The sequence below is a fragment of the Neopelma chrysocephalum genome, unplaced genomic scaffold (assembly GCF_003984885.1).
Source record: "Neopelma chrysocephalum unplaced genomic scaffold, ASM398488v2 Primary Assembly neopelma1_24, whole genome shotgun sequence".
NCBI lineage: Eukaryota > Metazoa > Chordata > Aves > Passeriformes > Pipridae > Neopelma > Neopelma chrysocephalum.
In genome coordinates, this window is record NW_020897693.1 from 3012285 (window position 1) to 3039681 (window position 27397).

Here is a 27397-nt window from a genome sequence, read left to right on the forward strand (position 1 = left end):
TATCCTAACTTTATTTTGGAAAATTTTTGTATATGTCTGTGAAACAGATCGTGAAAGCTACAGGCTGATAATTCTCCTGTGATTTCACACCAACTTCTAATAGTTGGTGGCAGCCCATATGTTTGTCTTCTCTCCAAAGCAGTGCAGAGCACTGCGAGATTGTAACACAGGCCCTCCTCTGTTTTGCAGATTTTTCCATTGAGGCTGCAATGCCTCAAAGGACAAGTTTTGAGGTTGCTGCAATCTTTGGGAACAGTCTATAGACTCTGCTCAGTCAGCTCTTCGGGCATGTCAGTCAGGTTCATGGGAACCTTATTAGTGGACAGGTTCTTCCCATGGCAAGTAAATGTCAGCCATCCGGGTAGGGGCAGCCATTCCAATTAGACTTTCCTTATGCAACAGATGTTTTGAATCTTAGCCAGGGAGAATAAAGTAATGCCCAGAGACACTGGCCCTTATCTGCTTTCTGGTCATTTGAAGAAGGCAGCTGAGGCTCTGTAAAAAATGGCAGGATGATATCTCATTTGCTCCTAAGCAAACTGACTGCATACTTTATTTTGGTTAGTCACTGATTAGTTGCTCTCTGATTATTTGAAAGAAATTAACCTGTGGTAACATCCTGTTTTCTTTCTTTGCTTGATCATCTGTTTGGGAGGAGTTGTTTTGCTTGAACAAACAAACGAAAAAACCCCACTCTTTTCTGTCTAGATAACATTAAATTTGTTTCTTATGCTTAAAAACAGGAAGCTCCTGCCTAAAGCATTCCAGCCATCAGACTGCTGAATATTCATCATCCTTTCCTCACCTGTGCTGCAGGGCACTATGCTGACCTTGAGAGTTCCTGACCTTAAATTCCTCTGATAGGTAAGAAGCTTTCTGGTTGCATTTTAAATTTTACTTCTGTTATTTGAAACAGTTGGGCTGGTTTCTCATTTGTGTCTCATCCAGTGCAGTTAATAGAGTCTTGTGCATACAAGACTTGCATAGGTCACTTGTTATTCTGACAATTTTTAACACATTTTAGTAATTTTTTTTGTTGATTAACATATATGTTGGCCATTTGCTAGTTTTTAAATTAAGTGCTGCTTCATAAACGAATCTTAATTAAATTGTTCCATAAAAATTAGTATAAAAGTTACAGATGAGAATATATGGAACACAAGATGAGACAGCTGCTATTAGATAACAAAATGAGTTTTACTTCTGTGAATGTAATAATCTGAACCCAGCCTGAAGCAGTAGAACACAATACCAATATGTGATAAACAGTTCAGGTGTGAGGAAGGAAGAGCCAGGGGCCAGTTTCACTCAGGTGCCTTGGGGAATGATCATTTCTTCTTCACAGTGGTGAATCTCTGCCCTGTTAGCAAGCGTTTATCTGAGCAAGCTGAAGAATTATGTTGACAGTCTTTTGAATGTTCTGAGATTCTTAAATAGGTCTTTTGAAAAACAAACAAAAATGCAAAAAAAAATCATCTTTCCAAAAAATATTTGTAGGGTACAGTGAAAGGTGTGTCATTATACAGTGAAAATATACAGGGAAGAAACACATTTCCTAAATAGTTCAGAAGTGAACTGTTTTATCCCTCACTTTCTTAAACACATAATTTTCTGCTACATTTGTGCTATGAAATAATGACTTCAGTGAAGTGAAATTTCAGTGTTCTGGTCAGTTATAAGGATTGACTAATGCACCAATGTAAAGCATATTCAGCATGTTTTCAATATTCAGACCTTCCTCAGGAGTATTAACCCGTAATAGTAAGGATTACAACTGGGGAGCTTTGTGAAACTCAATTGACAGAATAACTTCTGCCTGTTTCTGCAGAGTAAATTGATGGGAAAAGTTACGTGACTTACTAATGCCTGACTTATGGCTTGGTGTAGTTGAAGAAATACAAGGGAGAGTAGGAAGAGAGTATGAACCCAATAAGTGAATGAAATAAATTCCATTACTCCACTCTGCTTCAAAAATTGAGGAAGAAAATGAAACTGTCTTTTAATACCAAAAGCACTGATGTTGTGTATTTGGTTACTCTATCACTGAATATTCATGAAGCTCTGCAGTATGTTCAGCTAAGGTACTGGTTGCAATTAAAACAAGCTGTGTGATTGAAATTTGCTTTTTGCTTCAACTTAGTTCAAAAGCACACTCAACATCCATTTAGAATTGAAGTGCTCTTTTCTTTCGTGCATATGATAGAAAAGTGTGATGCCATTCACTCAGGTTGGCAAGTAAATTGTTATGGAAAATATTGTAGATGCCATGTTTGTTTATCTTCTAGATTCCACTGTTTCTTCAGAAAATAATTTCTGAGATAACTGGATAATGAAAATTTCAGAAAAAAACCCTCACAGCTGGCTCTGAGTTTAAATTTAAATATTTCCTTTAACAAAAACACAAAAAATAAATGCCATGTTCAGTTAGTAACTTTATCCTCTTTGTTCTGTAAAAATATACTTTTTTTTTCTCCAAGAAGGTTAAAAACATAACACTTGAAGGGAACACTTAGAAAATGAATTTGTAGGTTGTCTTTAAGCTCCATGGAAAATCAAATAAACATTGTTCTAACTAAGAAACATTAACAACAACAAAAAAGTTTGTGTTGGAAAAAAATCTTTACATGCCTTAGAAACGTGTCCAACACAATTTGACATCACCTTATTTGCAGAGATCAAGCAGCACCGTTGGTATTAATTTATCTTTAGATAGATTGGAACTAGTTTTTGCATAGATAAAGACATCATATATCTTGTTTGTCAAACTAGCTTGGCAATTGTTACTTGTCTGTAGTCAGTTATTAGGTACTATAAACAAGAAATAAAGGAATGATGCAAGAAAAAAGATTAGTGGAACATACACTAAATGTTTATAGAAAATCTAGTAACTCTAGTTCTAAGTTCTACCTTTCTTATTTCTTTCAATCTGTGAGGCAAAACAAAACTACTGGGAAGATGGTTTCCTAATGGCTGCAGCCTGGGATTTGGACTAATAAAGAGAATTAAGAGTTTAATTCTTAAGAATTTAATTTCTTGGCCAATATAATTAAGAATTAAGAGAAGGATAGAAGCTGTCTCTCCTTAGCTCACTGTTCCTTCCCCTGCCCCAGACAATTTATTTGGAAGGTAATCTGAAGTAAGTCACTTCAGGAAAGGGGGTTAAATAAAAAAGGTTCATTTTAGCCTAATGAAGTTTGTCTCCCTGGGCTTCCCTGTTGTCATCTGAGCAGAGAGAGGTTCCTCCAGAACGCAATTCAGAGAGCCTAAATTAAGTTCTTGATTTTAGGACAAGAACTTAAGTTGATTCAAAAACAAACTGACAAAAATACTCCACAAGCCAACCAACCAAGACTGGGAGAGACAAGTGGCCTTAGGCTAAAGTGAGTCTTCAGGAAAGGTCCCCTTTTTGCATATTCTCACACCTCTCTCTCTCTCTGTTGAAGGTTAGTGGTATTGTAATAACTCTTGTATTGAAGAAGATGTACAGAATTAAATGGGTCCAGGTTCTTTTTCTTCTCTTGATCCTTCCCCCACAGAGAACACAAAATTTGGTGGTGTTGTTCTGGAAGAAACATTTGAAAGAAATCTTAGATCAGTACTTAGCAACTGCATCCAGCCATATCCAAACTGATGAATCTTTGACCAAAACCAGCATTTTCAGTTGACAAGTGAAAGCAAATATCTGTGTCTGTAAGAAAAAAAGATCACTTCCTCAGCTTATCAAATTTTGATTTCTTTATATCAACTCTAATAACTATAGTAGGACTAATGCAATGCTGGTGTTCACTTTAACAGAATTGATAAAGAGAGACAGGTAAACTAGAGACAGTTTCATAACGGGTATCAAATCACAATTCCTAAGGCAAAAGTGCAAACATGAGCTTCAAGGGGAAGAGGGATACTGAGATGAGAATTGGATTTTTGGATGTTGGAAGAACTGTTTGTCATGTTCCTTCACTTGTCTGTGCTCCCAGGGTTTGATGTTAGTAAGCTTTCCTTGCTTACTCCTGTCCTGCAGGCCACACAACAGGAGGATGAGATATGATGCCCTAAGGTTAAGGGCATGATAGCATTTCATCAAAAGAGCACAGGGAAAACTTGCAGGTTTAGAGGCAAACAAAATGTACAGTTTGTCTCTTCAAAGCCTTTCTGCAGTGAGTGGAAGCTTTGATTGTGCTTTGTTGAAAAGAAAGGAGGTTGCTTACAAGGTTTGGTAGACAAGAATTAAATATAATTTTTCTGTTTATGATGTAAAAACTAGCAACAGTGCATGAAAAATTATATATATTATCTCTTTGTTTTTAAGGCAACCTTATTGTGGAATTTCTCTTTGAGATTCAATTTACTAGGTGTACAAGGAAAATAATACTTACAGTGTGAAATAACTTTTACAGTTGTGAAGTGGCTGGTATATAATAGTACTAATTTCTTTTTCAATATTTTAATGTCTCAGGGGGGAAGATCCTCCATTGTATCTTAGGCCAATCTTATATTTCTTTTTTACATTTCCTTGCCTACTAAACCCTGATGTTTATACAGAACTGAAGAAATATTAATTAGAGAAAGAGAAGAGAGACTTCCAACCTCTATCCCAGAAAGCTGGGGTTTATTCCTGCCGCTATAGGTTCTGTGAGAGGAAACCAGTGGGAATGCAAGATCACCTTAAGACATTCCCCCAGTTTGTACCATTTGAGCAGAGATTATTCCCGTGTTTTTTCTGACTCAGCCACACGTGAAGCATTTGGACCAGGAGCGTGGGCAGCACTATACAGCTGAATGTACGTGATAGGGAGAGGTTTCATCTCAATATAAAAAAGAAATGTTTTTACAGTGAGAGCAATCCCTCAGTGGAACAACCTCCCCAGGGCTGTGGTAGCGTCCCCATCGCTGGAGGTTTTCAAGTTACGGTTGGACAGGATGCTCAACAATCTCATCCAGGCTCCCTTTCCCACAAAGGATTGGGCCAGTTGTTCTTTAAAAGTCCCTTCCAAACTGGGCTGTTCTGTGATTCTGTGATAATAAGTAGGAAAAAAGGTGGAGAACAGCAATCAAGAGGTGTGTAAACCTTCATACCAGTCACAGCTTCTTGATCTTCTGGGGGAAGAAGGAGGGGAAGAAGATTCCATACTTTGCACCTGTCTTCTACTAAATAATGTTGCAAGCAAATGGAATTTTCTTCATAATTGGGAATGTCATTTAGTGTATGTGTGAGCAAATGTGTGCATGTATGTGCAAGACTGCAAAGTTTGAAAACTGCTGGCTCACTGTCTTTTCTTCTGTGAAATTCAGTTCCTTTTTGTTTGATGCATCTTAAAGAACTGAAAATACTTTCAGTGACTTGCCACCCAAATAACCTCTTAAAAACATCTGAAGTTTGTTCATATGCAAGAATCTAAAACGTGACAAAGCAGGGAGATGCCAGACATTCTTCAGATTGAGATATGTTTACTTCTTCAAGGAGGCTACTTAGGAATCCAGCACAGTACAGACCTATGGCAGCAGGATCTTAATCCTCGCTGTGGTCTTAGCATGTACTGTTTGTATTGACTAGAAAAATGTAAAAGTCTTTTTCTCTCATTAATTCTTTCTGTCTGTTCTGTCCATCCCTTCCTTCAGCATTGCTTACTCATGATGGGCAAAAAGGAAATTTCCCTTTGTTCACTTTCTCACAATCAGTCTCTTTCAGAAGTTGAACCTGCTTCCCACAGTGAACATTCAGCCTCCACAGCGAGGTCATGCAAACCATTCACCCGATCCCACAAGAGAATCATTTTCATGCTACTCCAAAAGCAGAAATGTCCTTTAATCCTCACTGTTTTCAACCATCTTCAGGTCAGGCCTTTCCAGGCCCAGAGGCTGTACAGAACTACCACTGTACCTCTCCTCTGAAAGCATCTAATCCATTTTTGAACTGTTTTATATGCTCCAATTCCTTTACAACTTGCTGCGGTAACAAATTCAATTATTTAATTATATAATGTTGTGAATGAGCTTCTTTTGTACTTAAACTATTGCCTAATAACTGCTTTTGGCATCCTTATGTACTGCGAGGACTTCTGAGCAAATAATTGATAGGCCACCCTCTCCAGTCTCTTCATAATTTTCTAACCTGTTTCTATCCAGAACTGTCCCTTTTTCAAGATTAATTGCTCTTGTCTTTTTTCCATGGAAACCATTTGCAATTTCTGACTATTTATTCTTTTATGAACCCTTTGTATTTATGTTGGGGTTTTTTTAGATTTTGGTTGGGTTTTTTTTGTTGGTTGGTTGGTTTTTTGAGATGTGACTTTTTTTTGAGAACTGTTTTAAAATTTGGGCTCATATTCTATTAATTCTTAACATTTTTGCCTTTTTGGCTGCTGCTGAATGCTATTTTCTGAGAACTATCCAAAATTACCCGGGTCTCTTTCCTGACTGGTAAAACATATGATGGGCTCAGATTTTAGCCTTAAGCTTCTTCTTTTTCCCCATGTGCATTGATTTGCATTTTTCAGCAGCCTATTTCACCTACCATTTTATCATTCAGGTGCTCAGAATCCCATGAACTGCCTTGGCTGTCTTTACATATGATTTTCCCATTTCACCTCTAATCACCTGTACAGACCCTCTTTTCCAGATTCTTCATGACTTTGTTGAACACCTCAGTACCTGTGGAAGTTTAATGTCTCCAGGAGACAGGTAGACCTGTAACTCCTGTCCTTTATTTTCTTCCTTAAATGACAAGAAGTATTTCCCTTTTGTCCTGTGAGAGCAGAGTTTCCTTAAGGTGCTGGGTAGAGAATTTTGTCAAAACCTCTCTTCGAAAAATGCGTATTTCCTCTATTAAAATGCTTGTTGACTTTTGCAAAGAAATTTAATGAAATAGCAAAGTTTGGAATGTTGTACAGTCCTGTATTAATTTATCATTCTCTGATCTGCATCTATTTATTAATAAAATATTACATTAATTTCTTATCTAGGACAGTTACTACCTAGAAGTTAAGAGCTAGGATGAAAGTCTTAAGTGATAATAAAATTATAAAGCAATCAGTCCTCAAATAAGAGGTTTGTTTTGTTTTGGCAGAACAGCAAAACAGTTCAAGGGCAACATTAAAATATTGAAGGAGGTGTTTGGAAAGAATGAACATCATTCATTGCTTGTACTGTTTGCCTTTATCTCAGTCTCTTTAAGGCTTTTTGTTTGCTTGCCACTACCTCAGGTAGCTCATGCACAGCTTTTTGTCTTGGAATTTGCCAGAATGTTGTCCAAAGGCATTCTAAAACCCCCAAAGTTTGATTAATAATAAAACTTTTGAAGCACCAGTATTTCAGCATTTCTTCTATAAAAGATTATAGTCTTAGCTGTGTAGTTCTGTGGTATGGTTAAAATTATAATGCGTTTCTGTATCTTCTTTTAAGACATATTTTTCAAATATTTTACTCGGTTTTGTATTTTTTATTTCATAATATATTAGACTCACTGAATCTTTTTCATTCCATACCTTTCTACAACTGTTTTAAATTTCAAATAAAGTAGCCACATTCCTTTACTTTAATATAATCTTGTTTAGTTTATTCAATATAAGGAAAGAAAAACAGTGGTAAGATAATAAGTCTTACTGTAGGCAGACTATATACTTATTGTATACAAATTGTTTTTAAGTAGGCAAATACAAAATGCCATTTTGACTCATTATATATGAAGTTATTAAAAAAGCATAATTAGATACACACCACAATTTCTTAATACAGTAATGACAGCAGCAATATTGAGTTGACCCCTAATATATCCTGTTTCTCTTTTAAAGCTTCATAGAATAGGAGATAACTCTGCTCCTTTTACACCCTTCTCACTTCCCCCATTTTCATTTTCGGTTTTGAGGTGAAAATTTTAAAACCTGGTATATAAAATGTAACTCCCAAAATCCAGAGTTCTTTCTCCCTGCAGAAGTAATTCTCTGGTTCAAGCTCACCTCTGTGCTAGGGCCTCCCTTTGCTTAACACTGATAAAACCATATTAAATGACTGTGGGGTTTTTATAGACATTGATGAGATGAGATTATGCAGAAAGCTGGTACATTATTTTTTGGATTAGCTCCTGGATATAATCAGGGATGGAACAGTGTTGGCTAAATAATTTTACGAGGGAAAGATTTTGACAAAGGACATGAGGAACATTTTGCTACATTTGGCTTGTGCTATTCCAGAAGAGCAGAGCTGTTGTTTTCCTCAAAGCTTTGTTCTGAACTGTCTAATTACCCAGAAAAATATGGCTTTTTGGTACAGTACATGCCAACCAATGCATAAAAATTGCTTTCTTGTTCTGATAGCTTTGATCTTTATTATTAACTATCCCACTTCTGGGTTTTGGAGAACAATCATTGAAAATGTAAGAAATAAAGTTAGCAAACCATCTGTTCTTAAGGTGTTGTGTTTGGTAGCTTTTTAAAAGAAAATGAAAAGTTACTTTTCTTACCATGCTTTCTAGCAGATGCAAGCCAATAAGAATGGTTTCCAAATTAGAGTGCAAATAGTAAAGCTCCTGAATCTAGAACTTTAGCAAGTAACCAAAATAGGCCTCATTTTCTTACTGCTGAGAAGAGTTTAAAAGTAAGAGGAATTATATCCTTCATTCACTTAAATCATCAAAGGTTAGCTTCCACATTTGAGAATGCTTCAGAAAATGAAGTATACATGTTCAGGATACATCTGTGTTTGCTTAGAGTGAGGAAACCAGCAGGAGATGGTTAAAATCTTCTTTGAGTCCTCATTGTTAATATCTTGAAGATCAAGTCGTATAGAACGACTGAGCTGCTATCGGAGTGGATGCTGTTTCTGTAGGCAAAGACTTTGCAGGTCAGATGTAGTGGAAAGACAGCTGTGGAATTTTTTTTTTTTTTTTGGTACTAGCAATAACCATCCTTCATTTTGGATCCCAACAGAGTGCAGAACTTGGAGAACACAGGAAATGGGGACTTGCTTTTCTTTTTTCACAAGCAACTGTTTGCTTTCATTTTCAGACCTTCCTTTCTGCAAGTCAGCAAATCTCTTTCTGCAGTGATAAAGCAGTTTCCCCACATGAAAATAAAGGGCTCAGGTTTAATTTTCCTGAAGCTACCTCATCTCCATGTGAAATAAGGATGAAACAAGAGCAAATTATTTCTCCTGTAATTTTGGCTGTGGGTTCTAGACTTGCAAAAGAGTTCGTCTCACAAAGTTCAAAGCTCATCTCACCAAATGTTATTTGTGACTAAGGTTTAAATTAGTGCTGTGGCTGCATTATAAAATATTATTTTAAAGAATGCAGATGAATATTTTACTGTATAAGATATAAGAACAGCCATGTCAGGAGCACTCCTGAAGGAACAGTTTCTGTGCTAACAACCGTTGATGTGTGGAGTTTGGAGTATTTATTTTATCTCTGTCTTAATTACTACATCATCCTGTCTGATGCAACACCTTTGCAGCCCTTAAATCATTAAATCAAATATGCTTTGTTGCTTTCACCTTGAAATTCATGACTGTCTCAATTAGGCCAATTAGAAAAAGAGGGACTTGGAAGAATTTGTTGCTGTTTCAGCTAACACATGTACCTCATGGGGGTGGGGTATCATCCAATCCATTTCTGCCTTGGTCAGTCAAATGCATATAGAATTTCTTTGCCAAATTCATCAGTAATAGGGTGGTCTCTCGGTCTCTGGGTATTGTGGGTCTTTCTTTTAAATTCCAGCAGAAAAAAAAAACCTAAAAAACCAAGCTTCCTCCAAGCTTCTGAAAGTCTGACTTTACATAGTACAAAGATTGAACTGTCCAGTAAATGCACTGCCTCTTCCCATCACACTTTTTAAAAATTAAATTTAAATTAAAGAGTAAATCAGTTCAGGAATGCTTACTGCCAGAACTTCATAGTGTAAAAATGACACTGCATCTGAAGAGTACTTTCAGTAGCAAGGAATAACACAGGGCACAGAAATCTGCAGATGATTCAGCAATACAAGCAAAAGACCTTCTGCAAAGCATGTTTGCAAAATCTTGTGTTGCATTAATAGATCTTTTGAGCAAGAAAGTGCTTTTGTCTCTGAATCTGCATCGACATCACACCTGAATGAGACACAGAGGACTTCCTCCCCCACCCCACCTCTTTGGATAATACTGAAGTTGAGCAATCATCCTTTGCATGATTAATTAATAATAATTAATTATTATTATTATTATTATTATTATTATACCTGTTTCTGAAACTTGATAAGAGAAATTAATGTAGTGCTGGCTTTCAAGTTGTGTCTGTTTCTAGGAAAAAAGGCTAAAAGGTGGTGTTACAAAATGTTACTGCTTTTTCACACATATGCTGGCGCGAGGGAAGAGATGTATATGTTGGGTTTTGCTTATGCACAGGCAGCGAGGCCTGCAGATTTGTGTACTCCAGGAGTAAAATTTAGGACTGTTTCTAGCAAAAGCAACCATTCTTGTGATCTAATATGCATAATCCCTAGATACAAATTGGGACATTACAGCCTGGATGAGTTAACTACCAGGTCAGTGAAAAAGCAGCTGAATAATTAGATTCAAATAATGTAGTTAGTTCTTACTGCTGGCATTCCATTTCACCTGATGTTACTAGTCAAGTCCCTTGAGGGTCTGCCTATTTAGTAGACATGGAGGGTGAGTAGAAATACATTCTCATCAGATATGGCTCACCACATCTGGGTTTGGGCCCCCAGGATGTTGATAAACTTGGGCAAACCCAGGGAGAACCACTATGGTAGTCAGGAGGCACAGATCCTGTGGGAGGATGCCGAGGGAACAAACTGGTACTGCTTAGCCTGGAGAAGATCTTAGTTGCAGCCTTGCAATACTTGAGTAAGATGTTGCTGAAAAGATGGACTGAGGCACTTTACAGGGGTGCACGGCAAGGATCCTAAAGGGACAGTCAGACTGGATGTAAGGGTGGAGCAAGGGGGGAATTACTATGGGGGCAATTAAACATTGGGTTAGATCTACCAGAAATTCTTCAAGTTCTGTCCTTAGAAGTTTTCAAGTTCCAACTGGACAAAGGCCAAAGCAACTTCTAGTTGCTTCAGTGCTGACCCTGCAAGGGTCAAGGAGGAGGTTGGTCCAAACGACCTTCCAGCCTAAAGCATTCCTTGATTCTGGGAATCAATCTTCCAGTCTGGCCATCTTACAGTAACATGCAAGTTACTGTAGTCAAATAAGCAGTCAGCAGCCAAAGTCCAGACAATGACTGATTATTTGAAAAAGTTGACACTGTAGATATTCCCTTCCTGGTGTACAGCAGTATTTCAGAAAACTCAGTGGAATCAGATCCATAATTATTTTCTCACAAAAAGGAGAAGTTCTTGCTCTTTTGGTGTGTGCTCATTTTTGTAATGCAAAAAAACCCGTGTACATGTATCACTAAAACGAGTAAATGTGAGTCTGATTGTGTCCAGGAAGCATAAAATGGGAATAAAATGCTTGTTTTGCTGCTTTGCCATTTATCTATGCAAGATGAAGAGTAGAGTATAATCTCCCTGCTTGAAAGCCCACAATAGCATTTTGGGATGCCAAAGAAGGCTATTTATTGTTGGATTATTCAACAAAGTGTGCCCTCTGGGATTACCCTTTGTGATTGGGAAAGAAAGAATTTTGTTTCATTTCTTCATTTGGAAAATTTTTTTGCTTGACTAGCAACAAGGCTCCTGGGTCACTAAGCAATAGTGTTCTGCCCTAATTGCCTTTAACATATTTATGTTTCTAAGTTAGGCCTTTGGTAGTTGTTTTTCCAAATTATATAAGGTCGATATCCCACTGCCCTGGAGAACAGAACAGTTTATAGAATGTTTATATATAAAAATTGCTTTTGAAAATTTTACTTCATGTAGCAACCTTAAGGTTTTTCTCAAAGGAGGAGGAATCAACACCAAAATACACTATTTTTTTTTTCCTTAATCTTGTCTGACTCCCCTCCTCACAAGCATATTTGTTCTCCTTTTACATTAACTAAGAATATAGTCAAGTGGAAATTTGAGAAAATATCATCTCAAGCTCCCAATTCTGCCTACACCACAGACAAAAATAAATGTGTAACTAGAATGTGATGTATAATACATGCAGTCCAGACAGCAGAAACATAGCTACGTTTCTCCAAATCTGTGAGAAGGAGTAGAAGAAAGAAACCCAAATGACTCTTTGTTGACTCAGTGTCACTGAGTACATGATGCTCATTTAGGCAAAGGCATGTTTGGTGGTAATATCATCTCCTGGTGTTGTGAGTGCTACTGGCATTAACAATTTCTGCTGAGTGATTTATCAGTGAGCAGTCCTGCATCAGAGGGGTTGTTCAGCATCATGCAATAAGCACTGAGGCTGCCTCCTAAACTAATTTATGTGTTTTTTCAAATAGTAAATTGTTTAGGAGGAGGAAGAGAGCAGCATTTTTTACTCACGTATCATTTTCAACCTTTTTTTTTAATTTTATCCTGTTTTAAGGTCACTGCCTTTACACTGTAAGACAATAGATTTTTTTGCTAGATACTTCCTAGCTCTAGATTTCTTTTGAACTACCCTCCTGAATGACACTTAATGTACTGTTCTCCCACTCTTATCTTCACACTTTCTTATATGCTGTTCCTTATGCTTAGAAATCCTTACTCTCCATGCCAAATATCCACCCACTCCATGTTCACATTCTTCCTTTAAACTGCATTTCCTTAAAGTCTATCAAAAATAATCTTCAAGTTAAGAAACATATCAACTCTGCCCTGAGATCTGGCAGTCTGCTGATCATCAGATTTCCTACTGCTGGCTGAATTCTTTAATTTGTGCATAATACTCCATAAATCAGGGATTCATTTTTCCTTAATATCACATGTACTGCCTATTTTATTAAATATATGTATATATATAATCTTTTTTAAAGTACCCCAAAGTTCAGCCCAGCTGGTTTCCTAGAGGCCATCTGGCTGAGCACTGCTGCTTATTAATTTGCTGTTCGCAAATTAACAGAACTTATGGAAACAGCTACCTACAAATTGTAGAGTGGTAGGGAGTTTTCACTTTGGGAGGGTGTTTATGTTGGTTTTGGGTTTGTTTGGGGTTTTTTTTCTGGGGGCAGGTTGTTTTTTGACACAAAACAAGGGAAGAATTGTTGAAATTATAAAAACATATTTAGAGTACAAGTTGAAAGTTAGAATGCATGAGGCACATCTAAAACCTTCTGGATGGTAAGATCTGATAGGCAGCTCTGACTATTTCATGACCTAGCCTGACATGCTTGTGCACTTTGGTCTTCCTGTGTATCAAAGGTTTGTTATGTGGCTTTGGAAGACAATTTCCTGGGGGGTAAAGGATCTACCACAACTAACTGGTTCACTGTTGGAGAGCTTCCTCTGAGGATTTGAGCATAAAACTTTAGTAAGCTCAGTGAAATATGTAGGTGACTTCCACTGTTATGTTTTGAAAGATTGAATATTTGGCTTCATAGTCACTTCAGTTTCTTCTACTTTCTTTAGAGGCTTTTTTTTGCTTTTTGCTATGAAACATGCACAAGTACTTGGAAAGCAATAAAAAACCAAAACCAGGCCATACAGATAACAAGAAAAGGGAAAGGAGAGAGATACATGCATGGTTTTCTCTTTGGCCATAAAAGTTTTTTACTCTGGAGAGCATGTCTTAAATTAACCTGACTGTAGTTTGTGCTGAATGCAAGCCATTGAATGAGGGGGAACAGATGGGCAAAACCTTTCAGGTGCGGAATCCAGGAGGAAGTGCCACCTCCTTTTGGTTCTTTGGCACAATTATCCTGTTGTCTCCAGCACGGAATGTGGAACGTGGGGAGTGCCACGTTCTGGGAATGGTATGACTGGGGAGAAGCCTCTGCTCCAAGAACCTGGCAGATCTATTGTTTTCCATAGCTCCCTTTGGCTGTCCTTCACATATGAGAGCTGGGTCCAGTATCTTAGGTATAGACTTAACCAGGTAAAATTACCTTATCAAAGTTCTGTCTTAATATGATTTATTCAAAGAAAAGCCCCAAAATGAACAAACACTACGAGTGAACCAGAACATTTTTTTTGTGAACTTGTATGCAATTCTTAAAACCATTTGCTTTCACAGGAGGTAATGCTACTTATAACCTCATTTCCCTACATTCTTTTTAGTTCTAAATAAAAACCAAAAACTGAAGATAAAACATTTGCGTCCAAAGCAGAGTAATTTATAAAAGTTTGATTTGTTCAATGTTAACTCCTGCTTGCCCCTAAACAAAATAGTGGAATAGAGAAACTTTCAAGCTGCCTAAAATATATTTACCTTAAAAGAAAAGCCTTTTTTTTTAATCTGGATCTACAAGTCTATAAAGCTAGTGAAATACTGTTCCTTAGTGTTTCTAAAATATGTGCATTCTTCATCTGTTTGCTGATTGTCTGCAGCATGAAATTCGGCCTAGAAATCATGAGAAAAAAGAAAGGTTGTAAGCCACTCCTCTGGATGCTTTGCAGCAAGAGAAGTAAATCTGAACACTGCCTGCTAACAAAACCAAAATTGTAAAAACATTGCTAAAACAAATGAAGCTGGCAGGTAGCATTTTCCAAAAAAAAAGTACTATTTTCAAATACAGTTATGATCTTTTAGTAAGTCTTAAATTTCCATTTAGCTGTGTTAAAATGATTGTCTGTGACTGAAATCAGGTCCAATTCCTTTTTCTTTAATGCATCGGGAAAAGCCTAAAGTTGGGACCAGAATGGATCCTATTGGAGTTAAGTACGTAACTCCCAGAAAACGTTTTCCATTAAACTCCGTTGGGGTTAGTTATCAGATTTCTTTAAACTCTGATATAAAATTTTTAGTGCATAACCAAACCAAATGCCTTGTTTTAGGAGTTGATCTTGTTGGTAATGGACCAGCATGACCTTTCACCCCCAAACCTTTTGTTTTTTTTTTTCAGTCTCAACAGAGTGTCATAACTAGCCATTGCTGGAGATATTCTCCTGAGTGCTCCCAATCGGATCAGGCTGGACATGCATCAAAACAACATTTTACTCTCTGCCTGACCTAACTTTTCCTTTCTCTCATTCAAGCACATTATTGAAAACCATCAAGTTTTATGTGTTCCTGACCTATGAGGAAAACAGGAAGCAGACAAGGAGATTCTTTCCTGTCATGGTGCTCTGTAAATCAAGTCCTGCATGTGTAGCTTGTAGTCCCAAGGAAGTCTGTACGCACTGAGTCTGAGAGATGTTTTTTAGAAGCTGTATTTTCCTTAAGCTTTTGTTAGTTTCTTCCTTTAAAATACCTTTGTGACAGAATTATGCACATTTATCCCTTGTCTCTGAGGCTGCAACCTGGAAGTGTTCTTCTGTCAGGAAGTATTATTTAAGTTGCTCAGGAATTAACCTCTGTGCTCAGGAATTCATCTCTGTAGTTCTCAGAATGAAAACAGATGCTTTGAATTCACATAGTGGCTACATACACTTTGCATGCCCCAGAGGAATTGTTCTGTATCTCATAAACAGAAACACCACTTTATCTTCCAGATTTTACCTTGTACGGTTGTCTAGCCATGGGCAGAACTCAGAACAGTGAGGTTATCACAGAGAGGCCTTATATTAGTCCTGGGGGCTATGACTGTGTGTTTTGCTAAACTGGCTGGAGCAGGATCTTAATATCTTGCAAACCTAAGTATTTAACATGAAAAAACACTCTTTTGTCATAAAAATGAGATGTAGTAGGAGACAGTCAGTGTTTTCCTGTGCTGCAGACAATAAAGAAAGTGTCTTCCAACTTCCATGTAGTATCTTTTGACTCATGTACATGAGTCAGCTTTAGTTGTGGGTTTGGTTTTTTCCCTTTTTCAGTAAATATTTCTATTACACAAAAATTTTGAAGTCCTAAGGCAAAATATTAAAGTATTTCTATTAAGATACCCTGGATCTGGTTTTATGTGTTTTGTTTGTTTGGTTTGGTTGTGTTGTTGGGGTTTGTTTAATTTTTTGAGATAGCTGATGCATGCTAATAAACTTTGTGTCTCCTAAACTATAATCATGCTTTGTCTTTGAAAACTTAATCTATGGTAAAAACATGAGAAAATCACCCCGTTTTGCTCACACTTGGTTTGAAGACAGGAAGTTTAGTGGTTTTTAAGTACTTCAAAGCTGCAAAACCTAATTCAAAATGTTGCACAAATTCCATATGCTTTTACAGCTATACAAAAAGGGGTGCAAACAGATCCCTTTATAATATGTTAATGTTTTACAACCACTTTGCAGCACAGCAAAGGAAAAAGTTACAAAAAGCAGCTGAGGGTTGGTGCAGCTCAGCTGTGTTCATGAGCACGCAGCTCCCGTTGTTGACAAATGAGAGTTGCTTGACTTGACCACAGGCAGCATGAGGTCAAGATATATTAATAAAATGCTTTCTTAAGTGTTTATTTCTGCTCTTTTTTGTATATCCTTGTTGTGACGTGACAGAGCATTCGAGGTCAAGTGCCAAGCTATCAGTGGGGATGGAGTAAAGCACCTTTATCTGAGCGTTCGCTAACACGGGACTCGGCCGTGACTCAGAGAGGGTAAGTTAACTGATTATGCTTAACTTTCTCTACTATGGTAAAATGAGTTGCAGAGAGAACACACTGAAAGCCAAGGGCCTCTAAATACTTTTCCCTTTTATGGAATAGAGCTCCCAGATTTCCATTTCCTGGAGATTGTACTCTAAGCCTACACAGTGGTAAAAGAAAGTTCTCTGCATTCACTGATCTATATCTGACTACAAATTTGAGCTCAGGGGATCATTTTTTTCCTGACTATTTTAAGCAGTAAGTTTATAATAACAGACCAAAATGTTAAAAAGCACTCCATCCTCTCTTTTCTTTCTTTTTCTTACTTTTTTTTTTCTTTAGATTGTCTCCTCCTAGTGTGGGAATAAGCAGAATCTGGTAACTAGGGTAGGTCATTTGTTTGTGTTTTTTAATTCATTTTGTAGGTGCAAAAGGCTCATGCAGACTGAGATTGTAGATCTTCACCCACATCCACTCTGCCTGTGACATGTGAGTTAATCTCTACCAGTATTTAATTTTAAAAGGTAATTTTGGAGCTCTTGCAATTTTAAAAAGAATGAAGGTTTGGGGGAGATCATTTACCCTGATAAAATACTACTACAGTAATGTCCTGACATCCTTTCATAGGATATAGGCCAGAGTTTGATCAATGCCTAACAAAAGAAACAACAGAATCTTGAAATTGTCTCAGTGCCTGGGATGCTAACATGTGCTTATGCACCTTGACTGTTTTTAAAATGCAGGTGTATTTTTTTATCTCTCCTTTCAGTGTCTTCAGGGACAATAATGACAGTTGCTTCAGTTGGCACCTCACTGCACTGCATGTATTGTTAACATATCATTTCCTCCTTTGACTGAAACCTGTTCATTCTTGTGGAAAGGAGATAAAGCTGGCAAAGCTGATGGTAGCATGATTCCAAAGGCTGTTCAGCTGGCAGATGAGCCAGGCTTAGAACCAGGATAGTGATGCTCTCTGCACTGTGACTCAATGTTCAGGGAAGCTGTGAGCTGGTTTTGTAAATGGAGGTGTGAGTTTCTATAAGCTCCAAGGCTGCTCCAAAGCTCCTCCCTAATGCTCTGCAGCAGAAAAAATGTACCTTCCAGTGAAATACATTTTCCAAGGACATTTCTTTCTTTTCTTTCTACATCTGTGAGACACAGATAATTCTTGTTAGAGTGTTCTCACAAAGACCCCTTTTTCCATACATTTTGACTCTCTGTGACATTTACTGGGGCTGTTTTCATGGCCCAACCAAATGGGCATAAGGTCACTTCAGCAGTGATGGAAGGACATTTATTCACTAATATCTTAAGGTTCCATCATTTCTAAACCTTTGCCTTTCCTACCACTGTCAGAAGGCAGTAATTGATGCAGAAAATGGCAGAACTCTTGGCACAGCATGGAGCAAGGAGGTGTTTCCATTGATTGATTATATCTGTGTGCATTTACAATGTGTGATGTTTGTGCTGGTTAAACATCATAAAGTCTTTAAAGGATCTGGACTACTGATTTTAAGAACACTGCACAAGTTAAAGATAAGCTTTTAGATTGAAAAATTAATAATTCAGGAGCTCTAAATCATATAGTTTATTAATTGAACTACATCTTTATGTTGAAATACCAATATGTAGTGGCCCTCACTTTGGCAGTGTAAAGGACTGCAGCAGTGCAGTCAAGGTGTGCAAAGATGGTGTTTGTTTTAAGAAGCCTAAGAATATGAATAATTATGTGCAAGCTTTCACTGCTCCAATATAGTCCTCAACACTGGGGTTTTCTGGAGAGATATTAGGAAAAAATGGAAAGTCAGAGGAAGAAATTTTCCTACTGATCAGCACAAAGATTTGGAGCTTATTTGCAAGATAGCTCTGTAAGGAAATCAGAGTAAGGTTCTAACTGTGTCAGAGACGGCCTGAGCTCAGTCCACTCCAAATCTGGGGGTTGTTAAGGTGGCGTAAATTCATCTTTCTCCCCTCCGTTCTGCCTTGGCTGTACTTTCTGTGCTGCATCTCTAAGACAACACAGCTCGAGATTTGTCCCTTTCTATTCTTAGACAAGCCTGCTGATTTATTTCTTTTGCTTTCAAAGTTTTCTGGCTTTTTAAATCTAAGAAATGAACTGAAACTTGATGTGCTTAACAGCTCTTTCTTGTTTCAAGATAACTTGCATTACTTCTTTTAAGTTTAGTATGCACTGGGAACTCAGCTAAGACCCGGAATAAACCACTTTGATGCAATAGCTTATACAATTCCATGTAGGACTGCAAACATGCTTTGGCCATGACTCAAAACATTCCTGATTTTTCAGGCCCAGCATTCTGTTGAGTTGAATCTATCAGAACCAGTATAAATTCATAAGGCAAACACTGAAGAAGGATTAGATAAACAGCCAAATCTGTATCTTCTCTTTTTTGTTTTTGTTTGAATTTGAGTTCTTGCAAACTCAGAAATTGCATAGGATGCCAGGATTTTGCTACAGAGGTGAAAAGCAAGTCTGTGCTACTTTTTTTTAGTTACCTTGCTTCCATCTCATCTTCGTGTGTTGTTCATAGTCACCTGGTTGCTGACTGTTGTTTGATACTTAACTGTTGAAACACAGAGATGTTTAATGCTGCTGCTAACTGTCTAATCTCTGAGGGTTTATTAAAATCTATGTAATCGTAAATGTCTATTTTCCATCATATTAGGGATTTTAAAGATGTTTTGCTTTAATAAACATTTTAAAAGCGTTTTATTTGGAGAAAGCTTCCTCTACTCTTATTTGAAGTCAGAGATGGGTAACATCATGGTATAAACATGAACTTCCACTTACTTCAGTAGAGGTAGGAATTCTCCTGTAAGAGGTTCAAAATGTTTACAAAAGCTTGAAACATGCTGTCCCTGAAGCATTTACTGCTCTGAGAAATCTTCATGCTCACTGTTCAAAAACAGTCTGATTCGTAATGATGTTGTATATGCTGCATCTTTTCCACAGTCTTTATCAAAGGACTGCAATGAAATAATTCTTTTCCCTGAACACACCAATGCTTGTGTAGGATCATTCTTATAACCTGTTAGTTCTGCATGAAATTTCATGTGAGGTGGCCTTGTATTCCTCTTCTAGTAAAAGAGAAAATTAAGTTTCCAACATAATGTGAAATAAATGTAATAAAAGCATCAGTCTTATCTGCTTCTGTAGTCCAAAGTTTTCACACATCCTGCAGGTTTTACAACACAGATTTTTTTGCTGTGAGAGCTGAGGTGAGGAACTTGTCACTATTGAGACTGCTTCACTAATTCTTGTGAATGGTTCTGCCTCTTCTTTCTTTTTGCTATTTTTTTTAAAGATCAACAGCTTTATTTTGACAATTTTGATTGTCAGTCTCAATAAACCACCATGTTCCTGAAAACATTTATTTGCCCACCCCTGAAATGGAAGGGAAAACTGTCTAAAGTTAATCTTAGAATTCTGCTAAATGCCTTGAACTTCAGATCATCTCCCCATCTCAACCTCTTTATTCCATCTATCTTGAATTCCAGAAGAGCAAAAGAATTGAGATGACATCAGGAGTTCTGGTTTGGGAGAAGATAACATGCTTGTGGAGGTTGAACTTGTTGCTTTCTGGGTATACTTACCTCCTGGGCAAACTACTGAAGTTGTTATGGTACTGTTTGAGTGTGTTGCTCCGTGCTGTGCTCAGTTGGGAATTTGTAAGGGGGATGCAGTCAGCTGGCCCCGGTGCACATGGAAACTGTGGTAGGGGATGCAGTGCACACAGAAGCTGTGCAGGGGGATGCAGTCAGCTCTTCCCGGTGCACACAGAAGCTGTGCAGGGGATGCAGTCAGCTCTTCCCGGTGCACACAGAGGTTGTGCAGGGGATGCAGTCAGCTGTTCCCGGTGCACACGGAAGCTGTGCACCAGGCGGTCTCTGATGCCCTGCAGGCGCCGCCGGGGAGTGCGGTGATGTGTTGTCGAGGTCAGCGGTGTGTTGGTGAGGACAGTTCCCCAACTCTCGGGCAGGTGTCGCAGTAAGTATTGCAATCCGCCCACTGCGCTGCTGTAAGGAATGATTTGTTCTTCGCGCTGCTCATCCTCAGACCTCGGTACAGGCTCTCTTGTCTTGTGAATGCAGTACCTCCCCTTGACACTAATATGAAGAATTTTCTCAGCTAATAGGCAGAGAATTTTTTTTCCCTATTGTCTTGTGCAGAGGTACCAAGTCTTTGCACAATTGACCTAGGCCTTGCTCTTGCTCAAATGAGGAGTGCCACCATCTGGGGTTCCAGTTTTGCTCCTCTGAGATCACTCTCTGTAGCATGAAGACTTTGTTAGTTGCTAAAAGTCACAGTATAGAAGAGATGACTCAGAGGGAACATCATCAATGTATATAAATATCTGAAGGGGGATTGTCAAGAGGATGGAGCCAGGCTCTGCTTGGTGGTGCCAAACAATAGGACAAGAGGCAACAGGCAGAAACTGATGCACAGGAATTTCCACCTGAACATGAGGAGGAATTTCTTTCCTGTGGGGGTGACCGAGCTCTGGAACAGGTTGCCCAGAGAGGTTGTGGAATCTCCCTCACTGGAGATATTCCAGAACCATCTGGATGCAATCTTGTGCCATGTGCTCTAGGATGACCCTGCTTGAGCAGGGAAGTTGAACCAGATGACCTTCTGTGGTCCCTTCCAACCTGACCCATTCTGTGATTCAGTGATATCCAGGATGCTGTTGACTTCTTACAAGATTTTTAGAGAAGGTAGTTTGGTCACAGTCATAATGACAAAATAAAAATCAGTAAAATGGAGGGAAGAGGTGGAAATAGCGACAAGAATGGAAGGTTGTCTGTTTTGAATGCATTTGCTAGGTTATACTTGACCTTGAAAGCTTTAGTTAATAAAACACAAGATAACATTTTTAATTTTAAACCTTAATGCTGTTTGTTATTGTAAAGTGATCTCAGTGTGAGAGCACAGAGTTTTAAACAGATTTGGTTTGTCTTTTTGGCATCTAACACAGCCTGCAGATCACAAGGCCTCTCAGAGCTTATGCCTTCAGGCTGACTTGAAACACCCATTGCCAGCAGTGCATGGTCCTGTTAGTGCCCAGTGCAGCTCCACGTGCTTCACGCTGCCCACCATGCCAACCTCACCTGAAGACAAGGGACGAGCACAAGAGGCACAGCACAACAGTTCTCCTCCAGCCAAAGTAAGCACTCTTACAAAGGTGTTTTCTGACTCTTGATGGAAACCCGAGGGTGAAACCTCTTTGTGTATATTTAGGAGTTTATAAAACAAAATCTAATCATTGCGCTGAATTAGTGTGTTTTGCTTGGTTGATGAAGCTGTGAATGATCCTTCAGTTGATATTCTTCAAATATTTTATAGCCTAAGGGACGAGAACTCAAGTTGCTCGGGTAGTTGTTTATCATTTTGATCTGGAGGATTATAAATCGTTCAGAACAGACAGACATATATCAAAGCTGTCCAAAGATGTCCTTTCTGATGTGATTACAGAAGACTCAAACCTTTGAGAAAATAATTTAGGCTTGTACTTCAGAGCAGGCTTGGAACAACTAGTGTTGCTTTTACAGATATAGATGTTATGCAATTTATGAGGGCTTTTTGGTTTGTAGCCTTTAACAGCAGTAGCTGAACATACATGGGAACTATGCAGAGAGCAGGTGGGTGCTCCCCAGACATATTCATCATTTTGCCTCTTTAATTTGTGGCATCTATATGCTTTTACATGTCTTGTTTGTAGATAAATTTCAAAAATCAGTAAGAGATGGCTCTTCTCCCTTTTCAATAATCTATACCAAAGATAAAAAGTAACTATGTTTTAATAAGCTGGGGTTGTTTGGTTTTTTTAATCATTATCTTAGCTGAGGTAAAAAACCTGTACTGATTAGAAAATCACAGCTTATCCAAATCATCCAATTGCATGCAAACTGGAGCAAAGAAAGAGAGGATTTATAATCTGGCACATCCTCAGTTAAAAATGTATCCCCATCATTGGGTTTGAGGACACTACATTCTACGCTTTAGATGAAAACATCCGCTGCTCTAACATTGTTGGAAAATATTGTGAGCAGTGAGCCCTACACTGATTTGTCATGCATTCCATCTAAACTGCACACTGTGCTGAGTGTTAGTTTCCTGCTTTAAGATAAACACCCCAGGTGGATGCATGTTCATCAGACTATTAGCTGAGAACATATATTAGCTCAAGAAGATTTTATTGGGATTTTTTAACTCACCTGTGTGAAAAGTCTTTTTGTACAAAAGACTTGCTGGATAAAACATACCCAAAGAGGAAAAAACTATGAAAAGCCAGCAGACATAAGTGATTCCAGTCCTAAGTGTGCTTGTCAAAGGGGAGAAATGAAGATTTCCAACCACATAATATAAAAAAAAGTTATTTTTTAAATACATTTTACAGGCCTTTTAGAGGTGAGTCTTAGATGAACTATGATAATGTGATAGTTCATTAATCAGTTAACTGTGCAAAATGCCTCATTTTAGATGCATATTTATTGTTAGGCACAAAGTAGCAGTGGAAGGATTTTAACCACACACTGCTCACAAGCCTTCTTAAGTTAAGGTTTGCCACTGGCCAATGTTGTGAGGATTTGATCTTGTTCATACCTGTTGTCACTCTTGGGTCTTGCTGCAGGCCAAGTTCTGCAGTGTGACTATAAGTCACTGTAAGTAAAATGGTTTATTATTGTGAGATAAGGACTTGCAAGCCAGGAGAGGCCATCAGAAACAACTAACAACTAGTGGATTTGTTTTCTGCCATTCAACAAAACTTTCCAAGTCTGGAATCTCATCTTTTCCAAAGTGGTGTCTGGTTTTTAACAATTTCCTCATTCTGTTTCAGGAGGTGCTTCCCACCTTTTCCCTGCATGACCAAATGCACACAGATTCACAAAACAGTTCTGACAGAAAGCAAATGAACCTTCCATCACATGTAGTTTCCTGCAAGCTCCAAGTACCTTTCATATGATGGGAAGACCTGGGTTATATGTCTCAAATTAATTTTGAGAAAACAATTAGGGGTTTCCATTTCAGTATTTCTTACAGCAGCCAGTGTTCACCATTCTGACTAATTCTGAACAAAAATCACCATAGTATTCCTCAGCTCTGTGTTCCTAAGGGAGGTGGATGTGAAATTCCCATTAACACAGGTGTAAGGGCACTGAGCCTAATTCAAAGAACTTTAACCTCTGATCTGAACTAAGAGCATGTAGTTGGACCCTTAGTTCAACCTTAGTTTGTGTGCTGTCTTGTTGCAGTAAGTATTGAACATTTAAGATTTTTTTTTAATACAAAATCATTTTCCCTACCATAAATCATAGAACTTCAGATGTAACTTTTAGTCATTTCCATATTTAAATTTAATTGGATTTATTTCACATAGAGGAATGTAATATTATAATACGCTTTCACTGACACTTTTAAAAACTCATTTCAGGTTTTTAGTGTTAAAAATGTAATTTCTATAAATGTAATGCATACCTGCATCAAAGAAGATTACGTCCTTACCAGTTATGTTAAAATTCATAGTAGCCTATAAATCCCTCTACACTTTCTGGGTTGGTCTGAGCTGTCATCTTTCCCTCTTTTTAAATCAGAAATCCCTGTGTCTATTTCCAGCTTGCCCTCTATGTATCCTGATCACTATTTTACTGGCTCTTCTGACTGCTGAGGAAAAGTCTGTCTCAGGTGTTCATAATGTTTTTCATACGCTGATTATTCCATCATTCAAACTCCTGCATTTCTTTTGTTTCTCATTATCCTTATTTAAATTTGTATTGTACTTTTATCAGACCACTGCATGTTATCTGTTTTGTTCTGAAGCTGGTGTCCCATGTTTGCTTTGTTCTCCTGTTTCAACTAGATACAGCTACACTACCTTATTTGCTAAACTGCAAGCTGAGCACCTCATTTAAACATTTAAAATCAAGCTTATTTAAAAACCCATCTCACTCCAGAGACTGCTCTCAGAGATGCATAACTTTTCTGAGGTCTTTCACATAAGTCTCTGTTTTGGGCCAGATTTTTTCTGAAATTCCATCCAGACTTTTAATGAATATCTAAGAATATGATCAGGTGGCAGAGGATTTTCTTTTTTCCTTTTTTTTTCTGAATGCTTTAAAGACTTCAGGTGATATACAGTAAAGCTCTATCATCTGACTCTTCTGGCATAGTAGGTCTTTTAGCAGAGGGTATTTTTGTATTCCCCCCTCATTAATGTTCAAATCCATCCAAGTCTGGCTGGATTATAAAACTTTCAGAAACACATTTTCTGTATGCTTAGGGAGGGTCTGGTAGAATTTAACAGCCAGAATGTCTGCAGGTCCTATCTCCAGCCTCAGAACCCTGGTCCTCTTGGATATTCTGTTATGGACCAAACTGCATGTGCCACCCTCTCAGCCCTGCACACACCTCCCTGCAAGATTAAGTGGCACGTGGTCATCCCTGTGGAGCATGTGGAGCAGTTCCCACCTGAGCAATAGAGGTGGAGTCAGTTTTACCCTACATTTTTATGGGGAGAGGGCTTGGGACAAAAAGGAGGCAAAGACTTGGGTAGCAAGGCAGCTGTTGGGAATAGCTGAAGAGCAGACCGGTCTGGAAGCTAACAAGGAGAGCACAGTTAAAGGCACACAATGGGAGGGTGATGGAAAACTTCTGTGTCATCTCTGTGCAGTTGTACAGCTTTGTGAGACAGACTAAGCTTCCTGTTAAAGCTTCTCTTCCAAGACCTACATAAAGCAGCCCGAGCGCTCTTCAGAGTATAACGATTCCTTTTGATTTGAGCCAACTGGCCCTGCAAAGAGAGTCATTCCCTGCCTCTTCCTGCAGAATGTACAGTAGGTTTGGACAATAGGGGCCATGAGGTTTCACTTGTGTAGATGTTGAACTGCTACAGCTGCTGACCAAGATTAATATTTTCTACCTGACCTGAACTGGCCTTGGCTGCAGCTTCTTTCTTTTGCTTTTCTTTTTTTTTCTTTTAATCTTTCTTTTTTTTTTTTTTTTGTTAATAAGCTGGTTTTAGAGTCCAAAAATGGACTTGAGTGACTTCAAGGCTGATGTTACATCGTTCAAAAGCTTTTGCTTTTTGGCAGTCGTGAGTTGTGTATAAACAATGTGCCTGTGTATTCAGCTGCTTTGCCCTACAGGCAGGGCAGACACCTGAAGTTTTGTCATTGACAAAAGATATGATTACTTAGTAACATTTTCGAGAATATGACTAAATATTGCTTTCAAACTGTTGTCATCAAGTGTCAGTTGTGCACTTGAATCACATATGCATTAGCATTCTAACATTTACAGGCCTGCAGGGGTATTTTTCTAAAACTTAAATCTTCCTAGTGTTTTCTTGGCGTGTTTCCCATCTTGCTCTCCTGTGATTGACGAGGTGAACTTGCCAAGGAACTTCATAGGAGAATTATGAGTATAGAAGTGTAGAGCTGCATGACATGTTTTTGGTTTAGTTAAAAAAAAAAATGCTATTTACAACAGAATCAAGAATCCTAAATCACGTGTCCAAATCAAGGCATATTTCATTGCCTTTGAGAGGGAGAAGGGTTATGATGGGAAGTTTCCTCTCCAGCTGCTTGTTGGTTTTAATCTGAATGTAGTGCTTGGGATAGACGTAATCATTTTTTTACTACATATGAGAAATCCACAGGACTTTATTCCAACTTGATGCACCTCCACTTCTGATATCTCACAGGAAACTGAGTCCTTCTCTTCAAGTGATTGGCATCATTGTGCAGAAGGTGTGGGATTAAGTTCTTGGGGCAAGGTCTCATATTTTTTAGGCAGGCAAGCATACATTAATATTCAGTGCCAATTTCTTTTATCGCTTAAAATCATCATTTTATTAAATATTGCAATTATATTTTTAAAAAATATTTTCCCAAGTAATGTGAAGGAAAGCCACGTGCAACTCTTAGCAAAATAACATTAAAATTATTTTCTGATGTTTTGGGTGTCATATCTACACTTAATACTGCATTTATTCAAGCTTTCATTACACACGGTACCATTTGGAGGGTTTGTGTTGTACATTTAGTTCAGTAGAGGAATGGTTTGCTGTGGGAAAAATCAATGTGTCTGCCATTCTAAAGCTTTCTCATTAGTTCCATGCCTAGTGAATTTGGCTTGCATGCATTAAAACTTCTTAAAGAAAACAGATATTCCTGGTCTTCTTCATCTCTTTTTAGTAATTTAAGTATAGGCCTGTAATTCACATTTGTTTTATCTAATTAGAGCTACTTCTCTCTTAGTTTAGTCATTTTCTCTTTTAGCCCAATTGAGCAATGCACATTATTTTTCACATAGAGCATCAACATACTGTGGTTTGAATTTCTGTTTAACTACATTTTTATATTTGTCACAAACCATGCAGGACACTAGAGCTGAAGGGACAACATGCAGCACACCTTCTATTGTTCTTCCAGAGAATGCTGTTACACCAGATTCAGAAATTGATAAAAACCTGGTTAACAGGTACTGTATAATACATTACCCATCTATGCATAAATTGTACAGTAATTCCAGGTGCTGTGTTTCTAAAATACTGCTTTGAAATGTATATTGTATGAAAGTGTTGTTACTATATCTCCATTTGTGATTTGCTCATGTTGTCTTTGCATTTTGATGATGGTGTTTGGAATGCAGGGTGGGGAAAAGGAATATAAGTGATACTAAAAGACCAAGTTGCATATAATACTAAGCCTGCCAACCTGACTCATTGAGTTGGACAACTTAAATGTCTTGAATACAGATTTAATACAGATTTAATAATTTAATACAATGAGTTTTGAAGCAGATATTTGGACCCGTTCACATGGATGGGACAAGAATACCACCTTGAG

At 38.0% G+C, this 27397-nt stretch overlaps 1 protein-coding gene across 16 annotated transcripts in view; it reads left to right on the forward strand.

The window, feature by feature from the left end:
* Positions 1-27397, forward strand: part of MRVI1 (murine retrovirus integration site 1 homolog) — a 103413-nt gene that overhangs the window by 49140 nt on the left and 26876 nt on the right. For 10 of the 16 annotated variants that reach the window (XM_027700039.1, XM_027700067.1, XM_027700089.1 and 7 more), the window contains 5 exons: positions 744-864; positions 16446-16543; positions 16957-17020; positions 21526-21714; positions 26929-27029. In XM_027700039.1, coding sequence (XP_027555840.1) covers positions 21646-21714; positions 26929-27029 — 170 coding nt within the window. In that variant the 5' untranslated portion in view covers positions 744-864; positions 16446-16543; positions 16957-17020; positions 21526-21645. The remainder of the gene's footprint in view (positions 1-743; positions 865-16445; positions 16544-16956; positions 17021-21525; positions 21715-26928; positions 27030-27397) is intronic. The other 6 variants (XM_027700133.1, XM_027700142.1, XM_027700111.1 and 3 more) reach the window with 2 other exon arrangements.